General features: G+C 42.2%; 1 protein-coding gene across 10 annotated transcripts in view; it reads right to left on the bottom strand.

Moving 5' to 3' along the window:
* Window positions 1-21,676, bottom strand: part of ntng1a (netrin g1a) — a 160,854-nt gene that overhangs the window by 81,330 nt on the left and 57,848 nt on the right. For all 10 annotated transcript variants that reach the window (XM_008438353.2, XM_008438362.2, XM_008438363.2 and 7 more), the window contains exon 3: window positions 6,164-6,807. In XM_008438353.2, the coding sequence (XP_008436575.1) occupies window positions 6,164-6,807 (644 nt within the window). The remainder of the gene's footprint in view (window positions 1-6,163; window positions 6,808-21,676) is intronic.

Raw genomic sequence — 21,676 nt, 5'->3', positions numbered from 1 at the left:
GCGGCTTCACATTTTGATTGAAGGTCCTCRTACCGACTCTTCATTTGGTCCAGCTGTTGTTGAAGGGCGTCATTCYTTTCTTTTTCTGCCCGGATTRCTTCCWTGCTGGCGATATGAGCGGCCTTCAGTTGCTCAAAGTCCTGCTGCAGCKGCATTTTCCGCTTGTGCTTTATGCYATTCTGCACCTGGGAAGTGATAGCAGCAYGGCTGAGAGACTCAGARTTGGAAACCTCTTCTGCTGTCGGTTGTTGTCTMGTCATCTCCTTCAGTCTTTCCTGCCTTTTTAACTCTGCTCTGGTATTGTCCAGTTCTCTCTGGACATAGGCAACCTTTTGGTTCTCTTCAAACCACCTGGCTCTCTCCATTTCCAGAAGAGAGCCAAGTCTCTGGAGCTCTCTCTGGTAGTCAATGGGATGTTGATGTCCAACTCTCCCATCCCACGGCTGGGGCCTCATCCCACCGTTGTAGTATTGCGGCCTTTGATAGGACATGCTTGGGCAAAACAATACTTATTCAAATCAATATTGGAAAAACAAACTCACTGTTCGACTCTCAAAGGGCTTTGCGTACGTCAGTAATGTAGCAAGCAATGACGAGAATGTAGAAGTTAGCTGCATACATACAGTGCTGATGACATCACAAGCAGGACTCTAGTTGTGACATCACAGAGCTTTCCTTCATCTTTGGAATGATGATGTGAGTGTTTGAGATCTCTACCACCTTCCCCAACCAGCCTCCATGCAACTACTGCTCCGCGGCCTTAGGGGGCAGCCAGCCCAACTGCTACCCCAATTCCGTGGCCGAGGACCCCCAAAAGGAACATCCCAATGCTAGTGACTCCAACGATTCCACGGCCGAAGCGGTACTGAGCAGAGCTCTATTCATCAGGAGTCCTTAAGAGAGTCATAGTTATTCCCCCTGGTTGGGTTATACAGTGTTAGGGTGGCTCTGATTTATTCTTTTGTACATGGTTGTTTTTTGTTGAGGCATTGCGTCATAGGGCAGTTGTCCCGTCTTTTCTTGCTCTTACTTCTTTAGTTTTGGGTAGTTGGTATGATGCGTATCCATGGCAAAGAGGTATTGTTTTTACTCCTGGGAGAAGCTAATCATCATCTCAAAAGCTCAAAAAGTGAACTAACTACTGGCACCTGTACTACAACCGCAAATCTCATTAGACTTTAAAAGAAGGCTTTGTAACTATGGAGAAGATTTCTTCCATAGTTTGTAATTGAGTCTGAAAAGGAGCATGATGAAGTTTAACTTAAATAATCACACACCTTTTCCATTCAGTAATTCATAACATAAATAGTCTTTGTATTTCCCATATCCCTTCTAAATAAAGATCAAAATAATACATACTCACAAACATACATATACGCACATACAAATCTACTTCTGTGTCATCTACTTGCTCTTTAAGTTGTTTTTTTTTGTATGTCAGGCACTTCTGGAAAGTTTCTCTCCTTCTTCATTTGTGTGAATATTGGCTCTCGTTCGCTGGAGTCCCAAAGCTGTAGAAATAGCTTTGTCATGGTTCCCAGACTGATTCCCATCTGCTCATGAGTTTGTTTAGATTTAAACTGAAGAGTCTGAAAGCAGGTTATATCTCAGTGTCTCGGTAGCATATCTAAGCTAAGGTCCCTCATGCCTGGAGCGGATTTAGCATCCCAGACCACCACATATGCAGGTATGTGCCGGTAAAGTCAGTTTCTCGGAGGCTCAACATGCACAAGTGGTAGTTAAATGTCAAATATGCCAAATATGGGGAAGCTGTTCGTGTCTTGTCTGTAACCTACAAAGAGCTGCGTTTCCATCACAAACGCAAGGAAAACTGTGGATATTTTGCTAAAACACAATTTCGCAATTGCTGTGTTTCCACTGAATAAGAAACGAATTGAAAATCAAACGTGACGAAGTTTATTTAAAAAAAAAAAAACATGCCGCGCCATCGTTCTCCTATAACTTCCTGTCGTCTTTTCCGCCGGTAGTGACATCCAGTTGTCGATCACCTGACTGGTGTGATCAGAGAAAAGTGTTTTCTCTGCAGTTTTGTGAAATACATCAATTTCGACAGAACTGAAACATTTTTCCTCGCGTGAAAAATATTTTATTGAAAGGCGAAAGTTTTTTCGAAACTGCTGTATTTCCATTAAGCAAATTTATTTCTGTAATTTCAACTGTCGCAATTTCACGATCAATGGAAACACGGCTACTGGCTGCAGGTCTTCGGGAAACGGGTTAGCTTTCTTTGGGGGGAAAAAAAATCCTATTGGCTTTGATTGATTGCACTTCCTGTTGTGAGACAACTTCTAAAATGATTGATTCTTATTGTCTTGACACCAATCAGGGCTTAGACGGACAGATGATTCATTTTTCACATAGAACCTGGTTTAATTTTAAGAACCTAAATCAAATAAAATGATCATTTGAAAAATAGTTTGTGTCAAGTTGTCAAAAGAATAGCTTTTTTTTGCTGTCTATACAATAAATGGAGTAGAAATACGTTTGGAGAAACTTTTGCTTCATCTTTCTGTTCTGCGTTGACCTACTTTGGCAAAAAAAAACAAAAAAAAACACAGGCTTTGTTTCCCAGAACATTGTGAAAAAGGTCGAAAACCTGCAAGCTCCTCCAAACCGCACTTCCCTCAGCGCCCGCTCTCACTCCTGATCCACGTGGATGCAGGTTGAGCTCGGCAAATGGATGCGGTCCAGATCCAACCTCAGCGGCCCCAAGAAATCTCTCGCGGAGAACTGTATTCCAGGGTTAAGAAGCTTACGTTTGATACTCGACGTGCAGAGAAAGGCGTTGAGCTGCGATTTGCCTTGGGARGGGGGGGGGGGGCGGTCGGATAGAGGGGCAACTTAGCCTCTCTGTGTTGAATGTGCCTCATTATTGCTGAACTGTGTGTTACCTTTGGTAAACAGTGGGAAGCGTTTCTCAGGCGAGCCTTGCTCCAAAGGCAGTGGGCCGGTAAACAACCGCGGGCCTCCGACGCCGGTGCCACAAAACTCATCGCTCAAGCCCGAAAACCCCCGCAGGGATGTAAGAGTTTGGTCATGATTAGTCGGAAAAAATAAATAATCTGTGCTTTCGGCAGCCCCGTTCAACTCTTTTGTTGGTAAATTTCCACACCCTCGCAGTTATTTTTGTTGAATGACCTTCTCAATCACCGGAAAAGTTAGAAATTCAATTTCTGAGCGCGGCATTCATTATCATAGCCCTTTTTTTTGTGCTCAGGGGTACGTCCCTATTTAGTGAGTGCAAAGTAGAGGTGTGGAGTGGTTGTGCTTGAAATAATGGCATGTTAGGGAAATCAATAAATTAGAGGTTAATTAAAAGCCTTTAAGGCGTTTGGCAATATAAATGTAAATAATGTCCCAGCAGCAGAGACGTTATTGCAATAAAAATGTGCATTAAACACTGGAAGAGTGACGTCATTGTGTAAGCCCTTATAGAGAACACACACTCTGTAACTATGACCATAAACCCAAAGTGACTGGCTGGACAAGGAGAGTGCTATCAGAGAAACAACCAATTAACCTAGGAATGGGAACCCACCATGAAACATGGTGGTGGTGGAATCATGCTGTGGGAAAGATGAATGGAGCTAAACACAAGGCGAAACCTGCTACCAAAGACCTCCAGGAAGACAACAACTCTAACTATGCAGCTACTGGCTTTTGCATTTCTATGAAATTCTACTTGATTCTCATCCCCCTTCAGTGCTTCGTCTGGGATATCTCCCATTGAGCTGAATTTCTCCAGCAGAATTTCAGCCGGACTAATCAGCAAACAGGAGGAGAAGTTGCGAATGATGACGTTAATGTTCCACGCTGTTTTAGAATTGTAGTCCGCCTGTAGTTTTAGCAATGGAGGAAGTGAACAAGGAGATGAACGAAGCCGTTCAGTTCGTGTTGGCCACACTTCCACATATTGAATTAACATCAACAGCTGCCTTCTCTTTTCGCAGTGGAGGATGTTTGTTTACAGCACAGGCAGTTTCTGGTAAGCTTCATCGCATCGAACTGGTGCATTGCATACGTCACGGCCAAATGTTAGCAGATGGGTAAAATTTTAAACTTCTCTCTGCACTAAGCAAAGCGTAGATCAAAGGACTGTTTTTTTTTCCAGGCTAGATTCCGGCAGAGTTAAACTGACCCAGTCAAAGCCCAGGCCTACTTTAAGCTAAGTGCCTGTATAGTTCTTGGTAATAACTGAAGTAATTTCTGAAGAAAAAGAAAAGAAACCGAAAACTATGTATCATTTCTTTCTTCTATTATGTACATAAAATTATGCACATAAAATTATGTGCTGTTTTGTGTTTACAGAACATATCATGTCTATAAAGCCCAACAAAATGCACTGACGCAATCATAAGAAGTTCAAGAGGCGTGCAGACTTTGCAAGGCAGCATGCATATGTGGGATCAACTCTTACTTGTGCCTAAACCAGACATTTCCATTAGTCATCATCCCACCCGAGGTTTTCACTGTGGCACCACCCCGGACTGGCAGCCTGATTCCAACACTTTCACCCGTTCCCTTGAATCGTTGTGACGTTCCGCCACGCTCCGCGTCCTCACGCTGCGAGTTTCTCATGTGTGAGAAGTAAAACGAGGGTAATTAAATCTTCATCCCTCCAACCCCTCCCCGACTGCATCTGTTGAACTGAGAAGCCGCGCTGTGTAAAAACAGATCCGCTCAAGCCCGCGCAGCGCCGAGGAGCCTGGGAAGCCGTCGTCGGCCTCTCTGCAAACAGCATAATGGCGTCTTGTTGTCATGTCACATGACCCTCTGCGGAATCATTAAATCAAGCGCTAATTACGGCACGCGGCGCCCTGACGGCTGAAACTTCACATCTGATGTGTTTCGAGCGCCTAACAGGCAGCTGAGTGAGTTTGTTGTCCGAGGTGGAGTACTTCAGCAACCCGTAAGCAGTTCGCTTGATTAAGGCACGCTGACATCTTGTGAACTCTGCACAACGTAATGGATTCCCTGCCTAATTGGAAAGAAGGGTGAACAGTCGACACATTCTTTTTTTTCCCCCTCACAACTGGGCAACTTCTCAATAGTTTGAGGGGGAAATAAACAAACCACATGAGTATCTTTCAAGCAATTATTCCTCCTCATCAACCCTAAAAACATTCGGTAATGGCACCTACTGTGCCATAAAATAAATAAAAAACGTATTTCTTTTTTTTGCTATTTTGTCATCAAAATCTTTCGGCTCATCATATACATTTTAATATTAGACAATTATCATCTGAATATACACATAAAGGAGTTTCTAAACATCAATTTCATTAATTAGGGAAAACAGCATCCACCTACAGCCTGGACCGGGGGAAAGTGTTAAGGTTTAACTTCATTTATTACTGCTAAGAAATCACCTTAGTAGAACTATGACAACGTGAAGTAAGTGAAAAGATCTCAAAAAGCAACACATTATTCACCAACCTAAAGAACTTCAAGAACAGACATTAGGTCTAACGTCTATCCGTCTGGAAAGGCTTGGAAAGCCATTTCTGGGATCCAAATGTAGTGCAGCTAGAGCCATTGTCCGCAAAAGGAGAGAACATTGAATGGCAGCAAACTGTATCAGAAGCAACCAGCAGTCAAACAAAATGAACCCAATGCATAGAGGACGACTGCAGGGGTCACAGAAGAACGTAGAACAACAACTTCGACACTGCAGGCTTCGCCGGCCTCACTTAACTTCTGCGGTTATGATATAAAAATAATCCTTTGCAGAATTGCAAGTCCAAAACTCCCACTGAGAAAGCAGAACACAAGTTTCACATTCACCAAAGATATCCCACTGACTCCCAAGAGTTTTGGAAAAAATACAATGAAATCTGAAGATCAATAAGTCAAAAGTGCAACTTTGTAGACGGCATTTGTAAAACCGACAGCATCTGAGAAGAGAGAGCGTCATACCAAACAGTTGTCGTTTCACTTAACACCAGATTGCTCTGGGTTGCTTCTTTTGCTTGACACATTAAATCATCATGACAAAACAATATTTTATACTGTAGGTATTGTATGATGTAAAAAATGTAAATGGGACAACAAAAAGCTAAAGCAGAAGAAATTTGAAAGATAATAGATATGCGTTCACAGAACAGTACTTCTTGCGGTTGACTATCATCGGAGTGTTTCTTACCTGCCCTGAACTTTGATGTCAGAAATGGCGTAGAAGTATCTCGACAGGCTGCTTTCGTCCACCATGGTGGCCCCGGTGGCAGGCCGAAGCAGCCGGATCCTCAGGTCCGTGATGGTGAAGAAATCCCGCAGGTTCTTGGTGGTGTCCAGCTGACCGTAAAGTGAGGCCATGTTGTGCAGTCTGGGCCCAGCAAACAGTGCAAACCGGTCCTTGATCTCGAAGCGTACAGTTTTGTCATACTTCCACACGTACCCTCGGGAGTAATCCTCCGTGCAGATGATGTCCAGCAGGGTGTGCTGGGAGAGGTCCTGCACTGTTTTGGGCTCCATGGTGAAGGCGTCCAGGCAGTCGGTGGCGTAAAACTGGTAGGGTTGCCAGGTTCGGCCGTAGTCCAGAGATTTCTCCAGGACCATCTGCTCTGGCCGGCCGGACTCAAACGTGATGACGATGTCGTCGGTCAGCTCGATGGTTTTGTTCCAGGACAACGTGATGTTGACCAAAAGGGCTTTTGGGTACTTCTTCCAAGTCGTGGACTGCCAGAAGGTCGTGGGGTTGCGTCCCTCGATGTCAAACATCAGCTGCGGAGGGTGCGCCAGTTCCTCGGTGCTGGCGTCGCATTCGTTGTTGCACATGTACGGATTCTCCTGTGAATGACAGAAAACGGAGAGGAGATGAGAAAAACCACAGCAAAGCCGAAAGGTGTGCTGAAAAGTACCGCGCTTGTTTTCATTCTTGCAATTCTAGTGCAAATGTCTTAGTACACTTGGAAGAAGACAAAACCAACTTACAAGCAACTTTACAGCAAGATATAGGAGCTTGTTTTAAGTCAATAATAAGCACCAGCTCCACTGTCAGATTATTTCAGTAATAACAAGATGATTTATATGTTATAAGTGAAAAAATGTGCCTGTTGAACAAGTACTTTTCATTAATATTAAGGAATTATTGATTAATTATTGACTCACATATTGCTGAACCTTAACTTCTGAGATGGTTTTTGACTTATTTCAACTGTACTAAGACATTTGCACTAGACATTAGACCAAAAAATATTTGGTAAAATTTTTTGTTTTTGCAGATCTGGAAGGTATTTCACCTTATTTCACGCTTGTGCACATGCCAATAAAAATACATTGGCGATAATAATCTAAGGTGATAAATTGACCCACGGACAATGTTTTTTAATCCTGAGATTCTTAGTTCTTTATAAAAAAAATAAAAAATCTCATCGACCTACTTGTGCGAAATACATCCTTGCGTTGTTTGTCGCTCAAGCCCGAATTAGACTCACGGATCGCAGAGTTTATCCCCGAGCTTTAATTCATCAAGCACTTTGCTGGAAAGAGGTCTTTCTGAAAACATTTGTCCAATTCACCACAAATCATTACAAGGCAATGTTCTCTCCTCTCGCTCCCTGGGGGCTTGAACTAGCTGTTAGGAGGAGACAGCACTCCTCCAAGAGGACCTTTCAAGTGCTACAAGCTCCAATTTATCAGGACAAGATAATCCACTACTTGATTAGGTGGGAGATGTCACCCTGTGCGTGTGAGGGAGTGTGTGCGTGTACGTGTGTGTGTGTGTGTGGCTGCCTGTGTGGAAGTGAGTGCGGCGACATGGTGAGGAAACAGCGAGAGCAGCTAGACTCTGATGTAAGACAGTGTAATGAAGCAGCGAGGCAGAGATTGAGTAAGTTAGCGGGAAAAACAGCTCCATTCGGCTAATAAGCTTCGCAAGTTTTTCCCTCGTCCTCCAAGGCAAGGTGACAATGAAACAGGGTTCTGTCAGGCCCTCTGACTGTCGGAGGGGCCCCCCATTAATATCCTGTCTGAAACGTCCCCTGCAGGTTTCCCTAAGCACCGGACAGCGGCGGCGCTCGGAGGAGACAATTGAAGGTGGGGGTAAGTGGTGAAAATTTCCAATCCGGGTTCCCGGTGTTACCGTCTCGTGGTATGAGGTTAGGTGTGCCATTAAAGGCGGCATCTGGCGCAGCTTAAAATACACAGACAGATGCGTAATAACTCATAGGCGACAGTTATGTGTGCTTAGAGGCAGTAGGCAGTCTCTAAGAAATTCCACTTGCTATGCGTTGTGGGTGTCTGCAAAGGAGGAAATATGGATTCATGGAGGCACACCTTGTCAGAGCTTTATGGATGTAGAAGGAGGGATGAAAGCGCGTTGGTTAATTCATGTTGGTTATGAGCTCTGCAAAGGTCTTTGTCTCAGCAAACGTTGCGTATCCACCTATTATATTCAAGCTATTCGTCATAGTATTGCAAAGAAAACCAGATAAATGTGAATGTTACATTTGTTTTTACGTTCCCTAAGCCTTAGTATTCCTAAAGATAATCTACAGCTGCAAAGAATAGTTTCACTGTTTTTAAGGCCACGCCTCGAATCAAATGACCACGTCACCGACTTCACCACTGCTCCTACTACCCACAATGCTGCGCTGCATCATTTTCACTGTCACATGACCAAACAAATGTCACATGACCAATCTCCTCCGTCCAGAAACAAACGGCAACAAGATGGAAATAAAAATCGTTTGTTGATATCGGGCCGTTTTTATTTATCAGACTGATAACGATATCGACAGTATATTTTTTGCATCCTTCATTTTTTTGCATCGTTCTGCAAACTTCTCACTGTAGTTTGCTAGAATTTTGCCAATTCCCACTCACAGAACTGGAATAACTGAGTCATATTACCGTTTGGAGACAGAAGATTGGGTCTTTGCTACTTTGCGAGTAATTTAAGACTAAAATGGATCATTGTCCGTTTAGATGACGCACTCTTACTCAACCTTCTCCATCCTGGCTGATGTCACGAGATCTTGCTTCAGTCTCTCTACATAAAGTTCTCTCCTTATGAAGCCATTTATGTTTTGAAGTGCACCAGTCCCTCCTCCAGCAAAACAGCTCCACATTATGATGCTCAGATTAATATTTTGCATGTGGCAAAAACATTATTGTATTATTCTGCCCTTTTGGCAACTATATGAAATTATGTTAGTCCTGTGTGATTACTTGAATCCTAAATAGATTTTTATTTTATATTTTTGAGATGTATTTCTTGTGATGTGGACAGATGGATGGCTTGCTTAGTAACCCCATGATTAAAGGTATTATTTAAATCCACTCTTTAATACCTTTACAATTAGATATTGGTCTATTAAAGGCACTTTTTGGATTAAAATCCTGACCCCAATGAATCAAACCCATAATCTTGTTGCATTAAATGAACCCAGGTTTTGACGGGTCCATATTTAACTCTGGAACTCGATTAAAAAATAACTCAAAGCGGGTTGTTTATAACAGATTTTAAAGAGGAATAACATCCTATGCATTTCATATTCTCCGTTGAAGTTCGACACATTCACAAAGACTGTAGCAACTTTTCATAAGTTCCGTATACCACAGATTTCATGACAAATAAAATAAGATGTCTTTTGTTTTACTACTTTTATAATTCCATGTGTATTTTTTTGCAGCTCCTGCACTACTTAATGAATATGAACGATGCTGATGCTCATGACTTAATGCGATAAAGAATAGGACCACTTGCGTGTGTGTGTGTGTTTGTGTGTGTATTTATGAGAGAAATGTAGAACAGCTGAAGTAAGGAGAGTCTAGTGAGTGCACTGAGTGGATTTGTAAATTATTCAGTCAAAACTCTGGCAAAGTCACTTCCTGACCTGATTTCTCTGAATCCACGTGTTTTGTTTTGCTAAGCTCATCAGAAGCTTAGAGTGACCCACAGGTCAACCTCCAGCACCCCGGGGTCACAGGTTGACCTGCAGATAGCAGCAGGGTGGGCCGTTAAAAGGAAGCCAGCGGATTGAAGCTACGCTAACTCACATCGGTTATTTTGCATCAGAACTTTGGCAAAGTTGCAAATATGACGAGCAAATATTTCCCAAGCTGTATTAAAGTGTTCAGTTTTTTTTTTCCTCCAATGGCGTCGTGCGTATCTTTATGTTCTCAGAAAAGAAGTGCTTTTGTTTTCACAATATGCTTAATTTAGAAAATGTTGGTGAAAAATCAAACTCTGAGCACAAAAAAAAGAGAAAATATTACTATGAAGAGTTTTTCCATTTGACAATAATAAAATACAATTTGCAGTGATTTTTGAATCTGGGGAAAAAGCTGAAATATTCTCTACGCTTTATGATGAGTCATAACAGCAAAATTATAAAATGCCAGAATTTAAGATTAGTGGTTCTCCTGAAGTCAGGATGACAAGACAGGCTTTCTAACAGTAAACTAAGAGCAAATAAAGAAGGAAGCAATCCTCTCGACTCCTTGACTTCTAAGAATAGATAAGGACTTTTCTTTGTACTTCAGTTTTCTGTTTGTAATTTTGCTGAGTCTGCGTTTTTAGAAAAGTACTCTACAAAAAAAATGCATTATTAAGAGCATTTCTCAACATTTCTAATCCCCAAGCGATATATTCATTAAAAGAAAATAATAAAACTATTCCATATTAAATAAGGCAGCAATCTATTTTTATTTACTTTTTTTGGTAAATGTGAGTCAACCTAAAATATATTTCCTCTGATGTGTTTGTTAACACTAAAGGGCCAGTTCAGAAATGTTGAACTGGGACTGAAATGAGAGGAGACGAGCTGTTTGGGAGCACAGAGGACATGCAGAAGAAGATGGCATTCGAGAAAAATGCTAAATGCTAAAACAAACACTGCACATGCTCCAGAAAATGGCATTTGCATGCCACACTTTTCAGATTTCTTTTCTTTTTGCAAACATCCTTAAATGTATTCCCTTTTATTATTGAGTTCCTTTAAATCAAGACTAAAACACACCTTTTCAGAGCTGCTTTTGACCCATAATCACTGGAACATTGACACTGGAAACATATTTGACGCGTATTGATGATTTTTGACAACGGCACTTGATAACATGTAATGATTATTACCGGTTTCAGAAAACGGTGATTGTGCGATGTTTTCATGACTTTTATTTTTGTATTTTTATGACGTCAAGCATTTAGAACGGCCTTGTTGCTGAAATGTGCTACACAAACTTGATTGTCTGAATTATTAATTTGTATGTGTGTACAATCCCAGTGAAATAAATGAGACTTCTGGTTTTATTGTGGCAACATATGAAAAGATATGATTACTTTTGCCATCCAAAGTGCATTTTTCAGGTTTTGCTAAATAAATAAATAAACACACTGTGTGAGTTTATTTTTTGATAAAGCAGTTTACCAAATTCAAACTGTGGATCTTTAATTCTGTCTTTGACACTTAGAATGAGGAAGGCTGAAGTTTATAAATAAGTAGAGCTTAAAATGGACATGACTGGATCCCTAATGCAGGATAACTACAGTACAAACTGATAACTGCATTTAAGTTCCCAACAGAACACAATGTGCTGTGGAAGCTCCCTCTGCAAGCCCAAAGGTCAGTTTACAAACCTATTATTTCATCCTAAAAGTAAAAGGCGGAAAACCCGAGGTTAAACTATTTGCACCTATTTTTTTTTAATGAGTTATATTTATTGCTACCACTGTTAACGCCCACGCACGACTCGCACACCCGCCGCTCCTGCTGCCTCCGCCAGCACATCTCTGTAATCAGACATAGATATATCCCCATCGATCCCTGCGGCTACGCAGCTGAAAATCTGCTGCGTGTAGCACCTGGCAGCAGCGCTGACCACTGGTCCCTCCTCCCCTCCCCTCCATCGCCCCACATCCTCCTCCAACCCCGAACACACGCAGGTTAAAACCTTTCATTAGTGTCTCCTCCGCTTCTCCGCTTAACGACAAAATACTGCCTTTATGAAGATCGATAACCTCGCCGGGGCTGCTGGAGAGGAGGAGCGCGGAGATAAAAAATGCTGAGTGTACTGACCCCCATCGCCCCCCCCCTCGCCCGAAAATCAATAGCAGATCTCTGTGTTTCGCCGTGGCACGCTCCGCAAAATGGATTAACGGGGCCGCCGGCCGCGCGCGTTAAAACAAATGATGGCACGCGACAGCAGCATTTCTGTAATTACTAAAGATGTTTCTATTAATCCGAACGTGATGATAAGTGGGCAGGGCGGACGGAGGGGGGGGGGGGGGGGGGAAAGCCTTTGGAGATTACACAGCCGGCGGCGGGGTTACTGTGGCGGATAGGTCACGCCAAATCAGTGCTAATAGAGATGCCTCCGACCCACCCAAAACGCGCCGGCCTATAATCCGATTATTAGCACTGCGGCGCGCTGAGATGGAGGCGAGTTCTTCAGAGGGGCGTCTTGGTTGGTTGGTGTTCATTTACCAGCGAGGAAGAAGCTCGTGGGTGGATTTCATCAGAGGTGAAGAAGTTGCACTAAATCCCACCAGCGCAGTCAGCGCCCCGTCCCCCATTACTGTCAGGCTAATTTAGCCGACCAACCGGAGGAGTGAAAACAAGCAGCGCTGGAACAACATGGCGGCTAGCGACTGAAGCTAATCTCGCTCAGCCGCTCTCTATAAACCAGCGCCGAGGTCAGGGAGGGAAATGGGGGGCGGGGGGGGGGATGCTGCGTCTGATGGTTTGCCAGTCGAGGCTTTTAGGTACATACCGTCGTGGTAACAGTCTCCGCCGCTGCTCTGAAGATGGTCAACTTTTCAACTTCTCCAGTTTCCCCTTACAGTTTCGCCCAGAACATATGAATAAATCATTTTTGCGCTTTTAAAAAAAGTGCAGCCCTTATTCTTATGCAGGTTCACAGTTTGCTAAGATGACAAGATTAGTTTTTTGTGTGCCTGGTGTTTTCTCAACAAGCCATAATCTTTAACCTTTTCTGTTAAATAAAACAAACAAAAAAATAATAATAAAGAAGAGCGTTTTCCTCGTCGGTTTATCGACTTGCACCAGCAGGAAAGGATGTAAGCATGCATGCACAAAAGAAGCGAGGGTTACCGAGGTCCTATCTTTTCCAATAAGCTATGGCTGCAGCGGCTGACAGCCTTGGCCCAGCCACGCTGGAGCGACTGATGGAGGATGAGACTAGCGGGAATATAAATTTACTAACAGCAGGCAAGACATCCAGATAGATGGGCTCGCACCAATCAAATCCATCCATTCGTGAGACAGACACTTCACAGGTGGGACAGCAAATTGAGTCCACACTGTCGTCTCCACTGTCTGCCTTACACCCATACTTTTAGATACGGGCTACAAGTCAAGTTCAAGATTATTTGTACGGCACATTTCACCTCAAAGTGCTTTACATCCTAAAAATATCCACGTTTTTAGGCAGGCCTACGTAGACACTGTTGCAGTAATCGATGCGACTAAAGATAAGCACATGGATGAGTTCCTCTAGATCTTGCTGGAACATTAGTCCTTTAAGAAATGTTCTTCAGGTGACAGAAGTCTGATATTGTAACTGTCTTTATGTGACTCTGAAGGTTCAGATCAGAGTCCGTCACTGATTTCAGGCCCGATCACTCGTTTCCACCTGTAGCAACTGAAGAAGTGCATTGACTGTAGTTCGTTCCTCTTCAGGTCCAAAGACAAAACCTTCAGTTTTTTTTCTGTTCAGCTTGAGAAAGTTAAGGCGCATCGACGAATTGATTTGTACTCAGATTGGTTTGGAGCCGCATGGTGACATGGTAATGTAGAGCTGTGTATAATCTGCGTACAACTCTAAAACCCTTAAATTGACAATATGCTGAGGCCTGGAAGGTGTGCGATAACTTTGGTGTTTTGTTGCTGTTTCTTAAACTTTTATGTATGTAGTCTACATTTTTTGTAGCTGTTTACATGGATTGTATGTGTATTTATTATCAGCTTTGGCAGCTGATAATATGCAACAGTTGAGTCCATGAAACATTTTTCTAGAGATAATCTGTCTCTGTTTCCTCCTCCAGTTACTACTGCCCAAGCATAGAAACATTATGAGAATCATTGTTTTCACGCTTTTAAATTCATGCATTTTTTTTTGAAAGTTTGCAGATAAAATCAGATCACATTCCAATTATTTGAAGCTGAAAAATGTGAGCCTGAGCACATTGGTCGTCTCCCTTGCACGACTGATTTACAAGTGAGCATTTCACCCCTGATCTGAGACTAACCCGATCGTTTCGGTGCCCCAAAGACACCTGGAACTCCTGCTAAAATTTTAACAACGTGGGTGGCTGTTTTATTGCATCAGCTGTGTAAAATAAAATGTCTCCCCATCCTCTCCCTCAAAACATTTTTTTTTTTTTTTCAGTGGAAAGGTGAGTGCACGGCGCAAGGGGGGCTAAAGGGTTAAAGCTATCCCTGTGCCAATAATGAGACCTTGTGTTCCACAATAGATTTCTTCAGCCCAATCCAGGGGCTTGACTGTGGCAGTGCTCTCTCAATTTCAAAACCTCCCCTTCTCCCTCCAGAGTCATGCTAGCGCCATTACCGGACCCCCTCCGCCTCCCTCCACTCCTGGCGATGGGTGGTGCAGACAGAAAGAGGAGCTTAACCTGGACGTGGGATGAATACATCATGCCAGTGTGACAGATTACAGTGGTAATAGACACCCTGGCCAAATCCTGACAAGGATTACAATCATATTTTCAAATGGCTCAGGGTCGGTTGAAGGTTGCCCGGCCTGCAGCGCGTCAACACAGCTGACAGGGGCCTGAAATCACAGACACAAACCCAACATAGTTTCCCTCGTCAAAAAGGCCAAGAGGAAATAATCCAGCACATAAAACGGCGTTTGTGGATTTTAATGCAAGTTTAAAACATTTTTAAAAACATGTTGCATTTTTTGGTAACAAAATCAGCTAATATTCTGCACTCATGTAATTCATCCTCAATTAAATATGACAATATTGACACATTTAAGGGGACAGAACGATGGTGAGCAAGTGATTGAGTGAGCAACCCGTGATTGAAACCAAATATCTTCTAACTGAAACTACAAGATGCTTGTTTCTATTTTTCTTCACGCAATATATCTCAAGTTTGCAATGCGTATTTATATAGACACCATGTGATAATTTAGCATTCTGACACAGTTTTACATTTATCGACTCTTATGAATGATCTGCATCACTGAGCCTTTTCGACGTTAACGCCAAATATCCGTCACAGGCATGTTCATAGTCACTGCTTGGTTTTAATTTAGGTCCTAATACTGCACCAGAGATTCTTCTGGAATAGTCAAATGTAGTCAAATTGAGACGTTTGTGGAGTTTCTCACCAGGTAACATCTTGACTTAACATCTTCACTTAAAGAAGTGAAAAAAATATATGTATAAATTCACATTTCTTGGTTTACTGCTGTGTTGATGGCCAGGGTGAGAGCAACCGATGTGTCTGGTGCAGAAGCAGGTGCTAATGAAGCACATCCGATATCTTCCTGTTATTCAGTTAACTTGCCAAAAACCAAAGCGGGCGCTTGCAAAAACAAACAAAAAAACAAAACCCAGCCAATCATCAGCACAAAAGCTGTGATACTGAAAACAGCTGCATGCAAATCAAATTAGGTGACAAAGCAAAAGGGGAAAAATGGACACATTTTGAAAACATAAAAAAAACTGAACCGGGAAAGCAAGCAGTGGAGTTTTCAGGACTTGATGCTTGATACCATCTTAAATCTGACCTACATCTGAAAAATGTAATGAAGTGAAAATTCTAGTAAAGAGTTAAGCTAGCAATGTCCTAACATTTCCAAGTATTTATCTTAGGTAATTTACTTCTTTATTGTGATTTTTTTTAAACATTTTTTTTGACCATTTAGGACAGATCCTCCTTCCTACACAGATCTGTGATACAAATATGATAAAATTAACATTCAAATTCAAGCACTCAAGCAACATCACCACAGCACTTGTTCCACAGCATAATTTTTAATCATATGTTCAGCTGACATCAATTATTTGGACAGTGAGAAAACGGCTGGCGCGCCGTGAGAAACGACATCGACAACAACTCTCTTTCAAAATGGTACAAAATGACTGCCTGAAAGCTTCCCACAGTCCACAAGCAACCACCCAAAAGATTTTAAAAGACTCGACATGTTTCCTGTAGAACCAGCAAGAGACATGAAACAGCGGCCCGGTGTGCAGACCCACACCATCTGCCCCACCTTAAGCACCGCCGTGTCCGGTCAACCGAGCGGAGGCCATGAGGGCGAGACGACGCTGCAAACGTTGCGGCGTCGACTCGTGATTACTGCCGTCGACTCCGAGAGTTCATGAGCCTTAAAACAACGGCGGGGGAAGTCCGCCGCCGGTGGCCTCGGCACACGTTCACCGGATAGGAAAACAATTTTATATTCCATTATCTTTTATATGGCAGTGGAGGCAGCATCGGGCGCTGCTGCGATGTGCTTTGGAAGATGATGTCCCCTGCTTAGGTAATAGTGTATTTGTGACAGTAAGTGCTGCCATCAAGTGTTGTTTGATGGCTGAGAGGGAGCCTGTAGAATAGGCAGTTATCTTGGCAGATAAGTGCTCTGCTACTGTACACTGGCACAACTCTGCGAAGCAATAAATCATTCAATAATATGCAACGTTCTTGTACCTATAATATAATTAACTTTTTTTTGTACATCTACGCCAGACGGCAATCCTGTTTTAAAAGATCTTTCATTACAGACCGACTCCTAAGGCTGAAGATAAAGTAAGGTCAACAATGACCGATTTGTAAACGTTCTGCTTTTACCTTATCTGAAACAGTTGCAGATTTTATAGATTGATATTTTTTTGTGTAATACTTTCTATATATTAGGTTATTCTAAATTTACAGCCCAAAATGCTTCAGATTGCTGCTCAAAGCAGCTCAGGACTGGATGAGAGTGATTTTTTTTCTCACTGTTTTTAACTGTCATCCATCTTTTATTAAGATGACATTTCAGCAGTGAGTTAATACACTGGGGTGCAATCGATCTTCTAACCGCCGCAGAGCAACATCCCTCAGTCAAACTGTCCGGTCAGATAAACTGAAGACTTTGAACATCTTCACAGCGCTTTAGAACCACAAAGGCTTAGCTCGATGACACAACCACCATCCAGTATTTAAGCTGAAATAACCCTTCGAACAATAGAAAACATCAGACCACCACTTCATCTACCGCTGGCACTCTTTTTCTTTCTCCATATCCTAATTTGCTGCGATTGTAAAGGTCTTATAAAGCCATACTCTCTTCCCCGGAGAGAGACATAGATCACTATCACCTTGACTAAGCTAATAGCCTGACCTCACAATGGGGTACGCTGCCATAGTTCCAACCCAGTGGGCACAGACACCAAACCGCTAACGCTAGAGTCTGCCTGAACAATGCTTGGCTTTTCTCTTCCTTCTCCAAGAGGGGGAGGGGGAGGAAAATAAGAAGTGAGAAGCAATCGAACAGCAAAGAGCGATACGCAGATCACTCCATCAGACTGACAGCAACGTGGAATCAACAAAACGTCTGCCTTTTATCATCATCAATCTCGGTGTCTTTTTGATCTTTGACTTGTTTCCAGAAAGGAGCTGAATGTTTGGGATACTGTTCGTCATGGTGACCATATTTTGGTTTCCAGGTAAGAAGACACTCCGCGCTCCGCCACGCACTTCGCCACTGTGCGCTCTAAACCAGGAGATCTACACTGATGTCAAATAAAAGGAAGTTTGTATTCCATTTGTTACACCAGTCAATTCCTATTGACCCCCTGGAAACAATGAAAACCCAAACATTTTTATCAACTAATGAAATCCCCCCCCTGGGTGCCCTGGACAGAGCGTGAGAAGTGGACTTGTCCAGGGAAGAGAGGACACTTGGTCCCCGTACTGCTGTGGGAAGGATTCATCTCTGCCGAACTACTCGCTGTAGGAGACTTTTGAACCTCTTGTAGTTTTCTGAACTGAAAGAAGATGTTCATAGAAACCTTGTTTTTATTTTTTTTGCTAATCTACAACTGCTTAGTTTTGTACCTTTTAGCCTATGCTAATTTTAATCATGCTAACTGCTTTTTTGATCTAATTAGCAAAATATAGATTGGACACCACTGCACTGACCCCTCCTGGTTATTCCACCAAATATTGATTTCTGAACTTGATAGGGATTTTTTGGTATTATCATTTTGTTGTTACTTTAGTTCATATTTCAGTCTAATGTTCGCCAGTTTAAAGTGTTCTCTTCTTTAAACTGTATGTGTGAACTGACCTAGAAGTCACAGCTGCCTGTTATCTTCATGTGAAACAGTTTGACCGAGATTTGAACCGGGCTCAGATCATGGGACAGATGTTAAATTGTTTTACGACCTTTGCTGTGTTTAGGTAAAATGTTTTACGACCTCAGCTGTTTCCTCCGCTGTCTTATCTTGCCTATCCTCCCTCTTTGAAGTTTGATAATAAAAGACAAGCTCTACCCAAAGATTGGCAGAACGCTCTGTGAACAGCTCGGAGGAGCTGACAGAGTTTTTCTCCTTCTGCAGAAGTCGGCTAAAAACTCATATACGTTGTCTGTGGTTCTCTTTTTCCATGTAGGTTTCAGAAAACACCTATCAGAACTCTTCCTGAGTTAAAACATTAGTATTGTTGTTTCTAAATGAATATAAACTTGTTTTCTTTGCATTATTTGAGGTCTGAAAGCACCACATCTTTTTTCATTATTTTTGACCATTTCTCATTTTCTGCAATTAAATACTACATTTTTGCTTGGATCTTTAGATTTTTTGTTGACAGTAGTTCACATAATAAAAGAACAATGTTCATTTTACTCAAACATATACCTATAAAAAGTCAAACCAGAGGAACTGATCATGTTAAGTGGTCTCTTAACTTTTCCCAGAGCTGTATGCTGCTGGCTGAACTGCAAGCCACAATAATCCTAACACATTTATGTGAAGAAATCTGCACAGTAATAGTCACTGAAAGTTACCAAAGCTGGATCTATAAGTTGCTCTTTTCTTTTTTAAGTTGTGCTAAGCTAAAACCTAGTTACATTTACTTTGGTCTTTCTGGTTGTAATGTGGTGTCCTCGGCCGTTAGCCTCCCACCAATTAGAGTCGACCTCAAGACCACAGCTTCACCTTTTCCTGCCAATGCCCCCCATTGGGTAAAGGGAAGCACACATACAGTGTAAAAGCCCACAAGTAAGAGACTGCTGTGTTTTTGTTTTCGACTGTCTCTACAGAAACCTTTCCGAATCAATCCTGAGATGCTAACTGTGCTAGTAGCTCACATTACTCTGCCCAGATAAAGCACTGGGCATGTTTCTGAGTCTATTTCCTGATGCTGAGGGAAATAACTGATATAAAACTCAAAGCAGGGAGGATTACTACAGTCCATTGGCCAAAAACAAGAGTGTGTTACCATGGGGACGGAAGATGGACAACATTGCTGACCAAGCAGCTACATTGATTTCTTGGTTTCTCTTGAGGAGTCAAGAAATGTGACAGGTGAGCTCTGCTTCCAAATGCTGTTTCATCTCCTACATCTGAAGGAAGACGCCACTTTATTTGTATCCTCCAGACAACGGAAATGCTCTTTTGTCTCATTAGCTGACATACATAGTATGGCTTTGCACTGCTTTTCACTTGTTTGATATTTAATTTAATTCCTCTTCGTCACATTATAAACGGGACTTGACATCATCTGCCTGATCAAAACAACCGAATCCATCTGAAGTCTTTCTGTGCGTCTCTTCTTATACTTTTATTTGTACGCTTTGAAGTGTCTGCTGCGAAAACCTCTCACACAGACTGCTGAAGGAGGCCTCAGTCATTAGGAAACTGTAAAAAAAAAAAAAAAATCAACCTTTCAACTGGACTTGCCTTTTTGTACAGTCAGGGAAAAAGATAAACACACCTGAATAAAAATGTGGAAGTTAGAGAGACAGATGCTGTGAAAATCAAAATCAACTTGAAGTGATTAGAGTAAACATCCAATGAGATTCAAGCTTATTTATTTAAGGTAATTTTAAGGGATTTTTTAAATTTTAATGGAATCTCTCAATCAAATTTAACTGAGCTTCAGCCATTAGCAAAGAAACAGAATGACAGAGACATACCTGGAAAATGTTTCAGCTGTGTCTTCATCACAAGGCAGTTCAACTAAGTACTGATTTTATTTTTTAAATGTAAAAAAGAAAATCTAATGTAAAGCCACGCTTCTTTCAATTTGTAGTTATGCGCTACTTTATGTTGGTCTATCACATAAAATCCCAGTGAACCACATCGACACTTCTGGTTGTAACATGTAAGATCGTAAAGAAAAAAAAAAAAGATAAAGGATGTGAATATTTCATATTGAACCTTTGGGTTGCCTCCTGTAAATAACGGTTCTGCTGAAGCTCTAAGGATCAGGAAACATCAGTATTCTGGACACGCCGCAGTTTGAAGTCCAGCACAAATAACCTTCTCCGACCTTGAGGCCAATGGAGAGAAATATCGACTTTTGGTTTGAACAGGTGCCACAAGTTTCCCATTGTGATTTAGAACCACCGAGAGTATGATCTCTCTTCAAATTATGGCAAGTTGATGTGATAAAAAAACAAACTAACAAAAAAAATAAATGAATAAAAACCCATCAGGGGCAACCAGCTGCTACTGGACGATAAAGAGAGCAGCATGCTGTCCGACGCGATCTTTGCCCAGGAAAGCCTCACTGTGACATGAGTGGACCAAACTCTCGCTCCCGCAGCGAAGTCCCTTCAACTGTCATCAAGCTTCGGCCCTCATTAGTTTCTCTGGAGACTGCCATGAGAACATCAGGATCCCGCTCCTGCTAATGAGCGCTCCTGTGTCTTGGTCAGCAGCAGTGGGGTTTAAATTTAGAAGCTAATTATTATCTCAGACAGGGAATTGGTTGAAGGGAAAAGAAAATATTTCTATTTTGTCATACGTAGTGTCTTTAAAATGCATTTGCCCCAATAGCTGAGGATTCTCCCAGTCGGGGATGTTTACCGCACGGTTGGGAAGCAGCACCAGGCTTGTCTGTTAGACCGCTGAAGATCTATTTAGTCATTCTACGTGGAGGCTTTCTTCTTCTTCTCCCCCCCTCCCCCTTTCCTATACATCTTTGTCTCCAACCCTCCTTGCTTTTTTTTTTTTTCTTTCTCCTTTTTCCTTCCTCAGCCCTGAATCTGTGAAAATGATTGGCAGATGACTCCTGGGAAAAAAAAAAAAGAGCTTGGGCCTTTTCCACCCTCGCAGCTCGCAGGATCACGACACTCAAACACACTGACAAGCAAAGCGTCTGAACACACACACACACACACACACACACACCCACACACACACACACGCACGCACACGCACACACACACACACACACACACTGAAGTTCTTTATAGAGGCGAGTCACACAGAATACTGAGGGAGAAAGGAGCACACGGAGGGATCCACACGGACACCTTCCTTTCTTTGACAGCTCCGTATATTTACAATGAAAAGAAAAACAAAAAACTGAAGAGGCTCTTGAATTTGTTTCGAAACTCGACGTTTTGGGGCGTGTTGATCTCGAATGTAAACGGAAAGACGCAGTATTTAGAGGAAATAAGCTTTGCAGCTGCAGTTTATCGCAAAATAAATTGAGTGTGCTTCTAATGA

Source organism: Poecilia reticulata, linkage group LG20, assembly GCF_000633615.1.
Source record: "Poecilia reticulata strain Guanapo linkage group LG20, Guppy_female_1.0+MT, whole genome shotgun sequence".
Lineage (NCBI taxonomy): Eukaryota > Metazoa > Chordata > Actinopteri > Cyprinodontiformes > Poeciliidae > Poecilia > Poecilia reticulata.
Note: the sequence above shows the minus strand (reverse complement) of the source record. Positions and strands in the feature narration are given on the sequence as shown.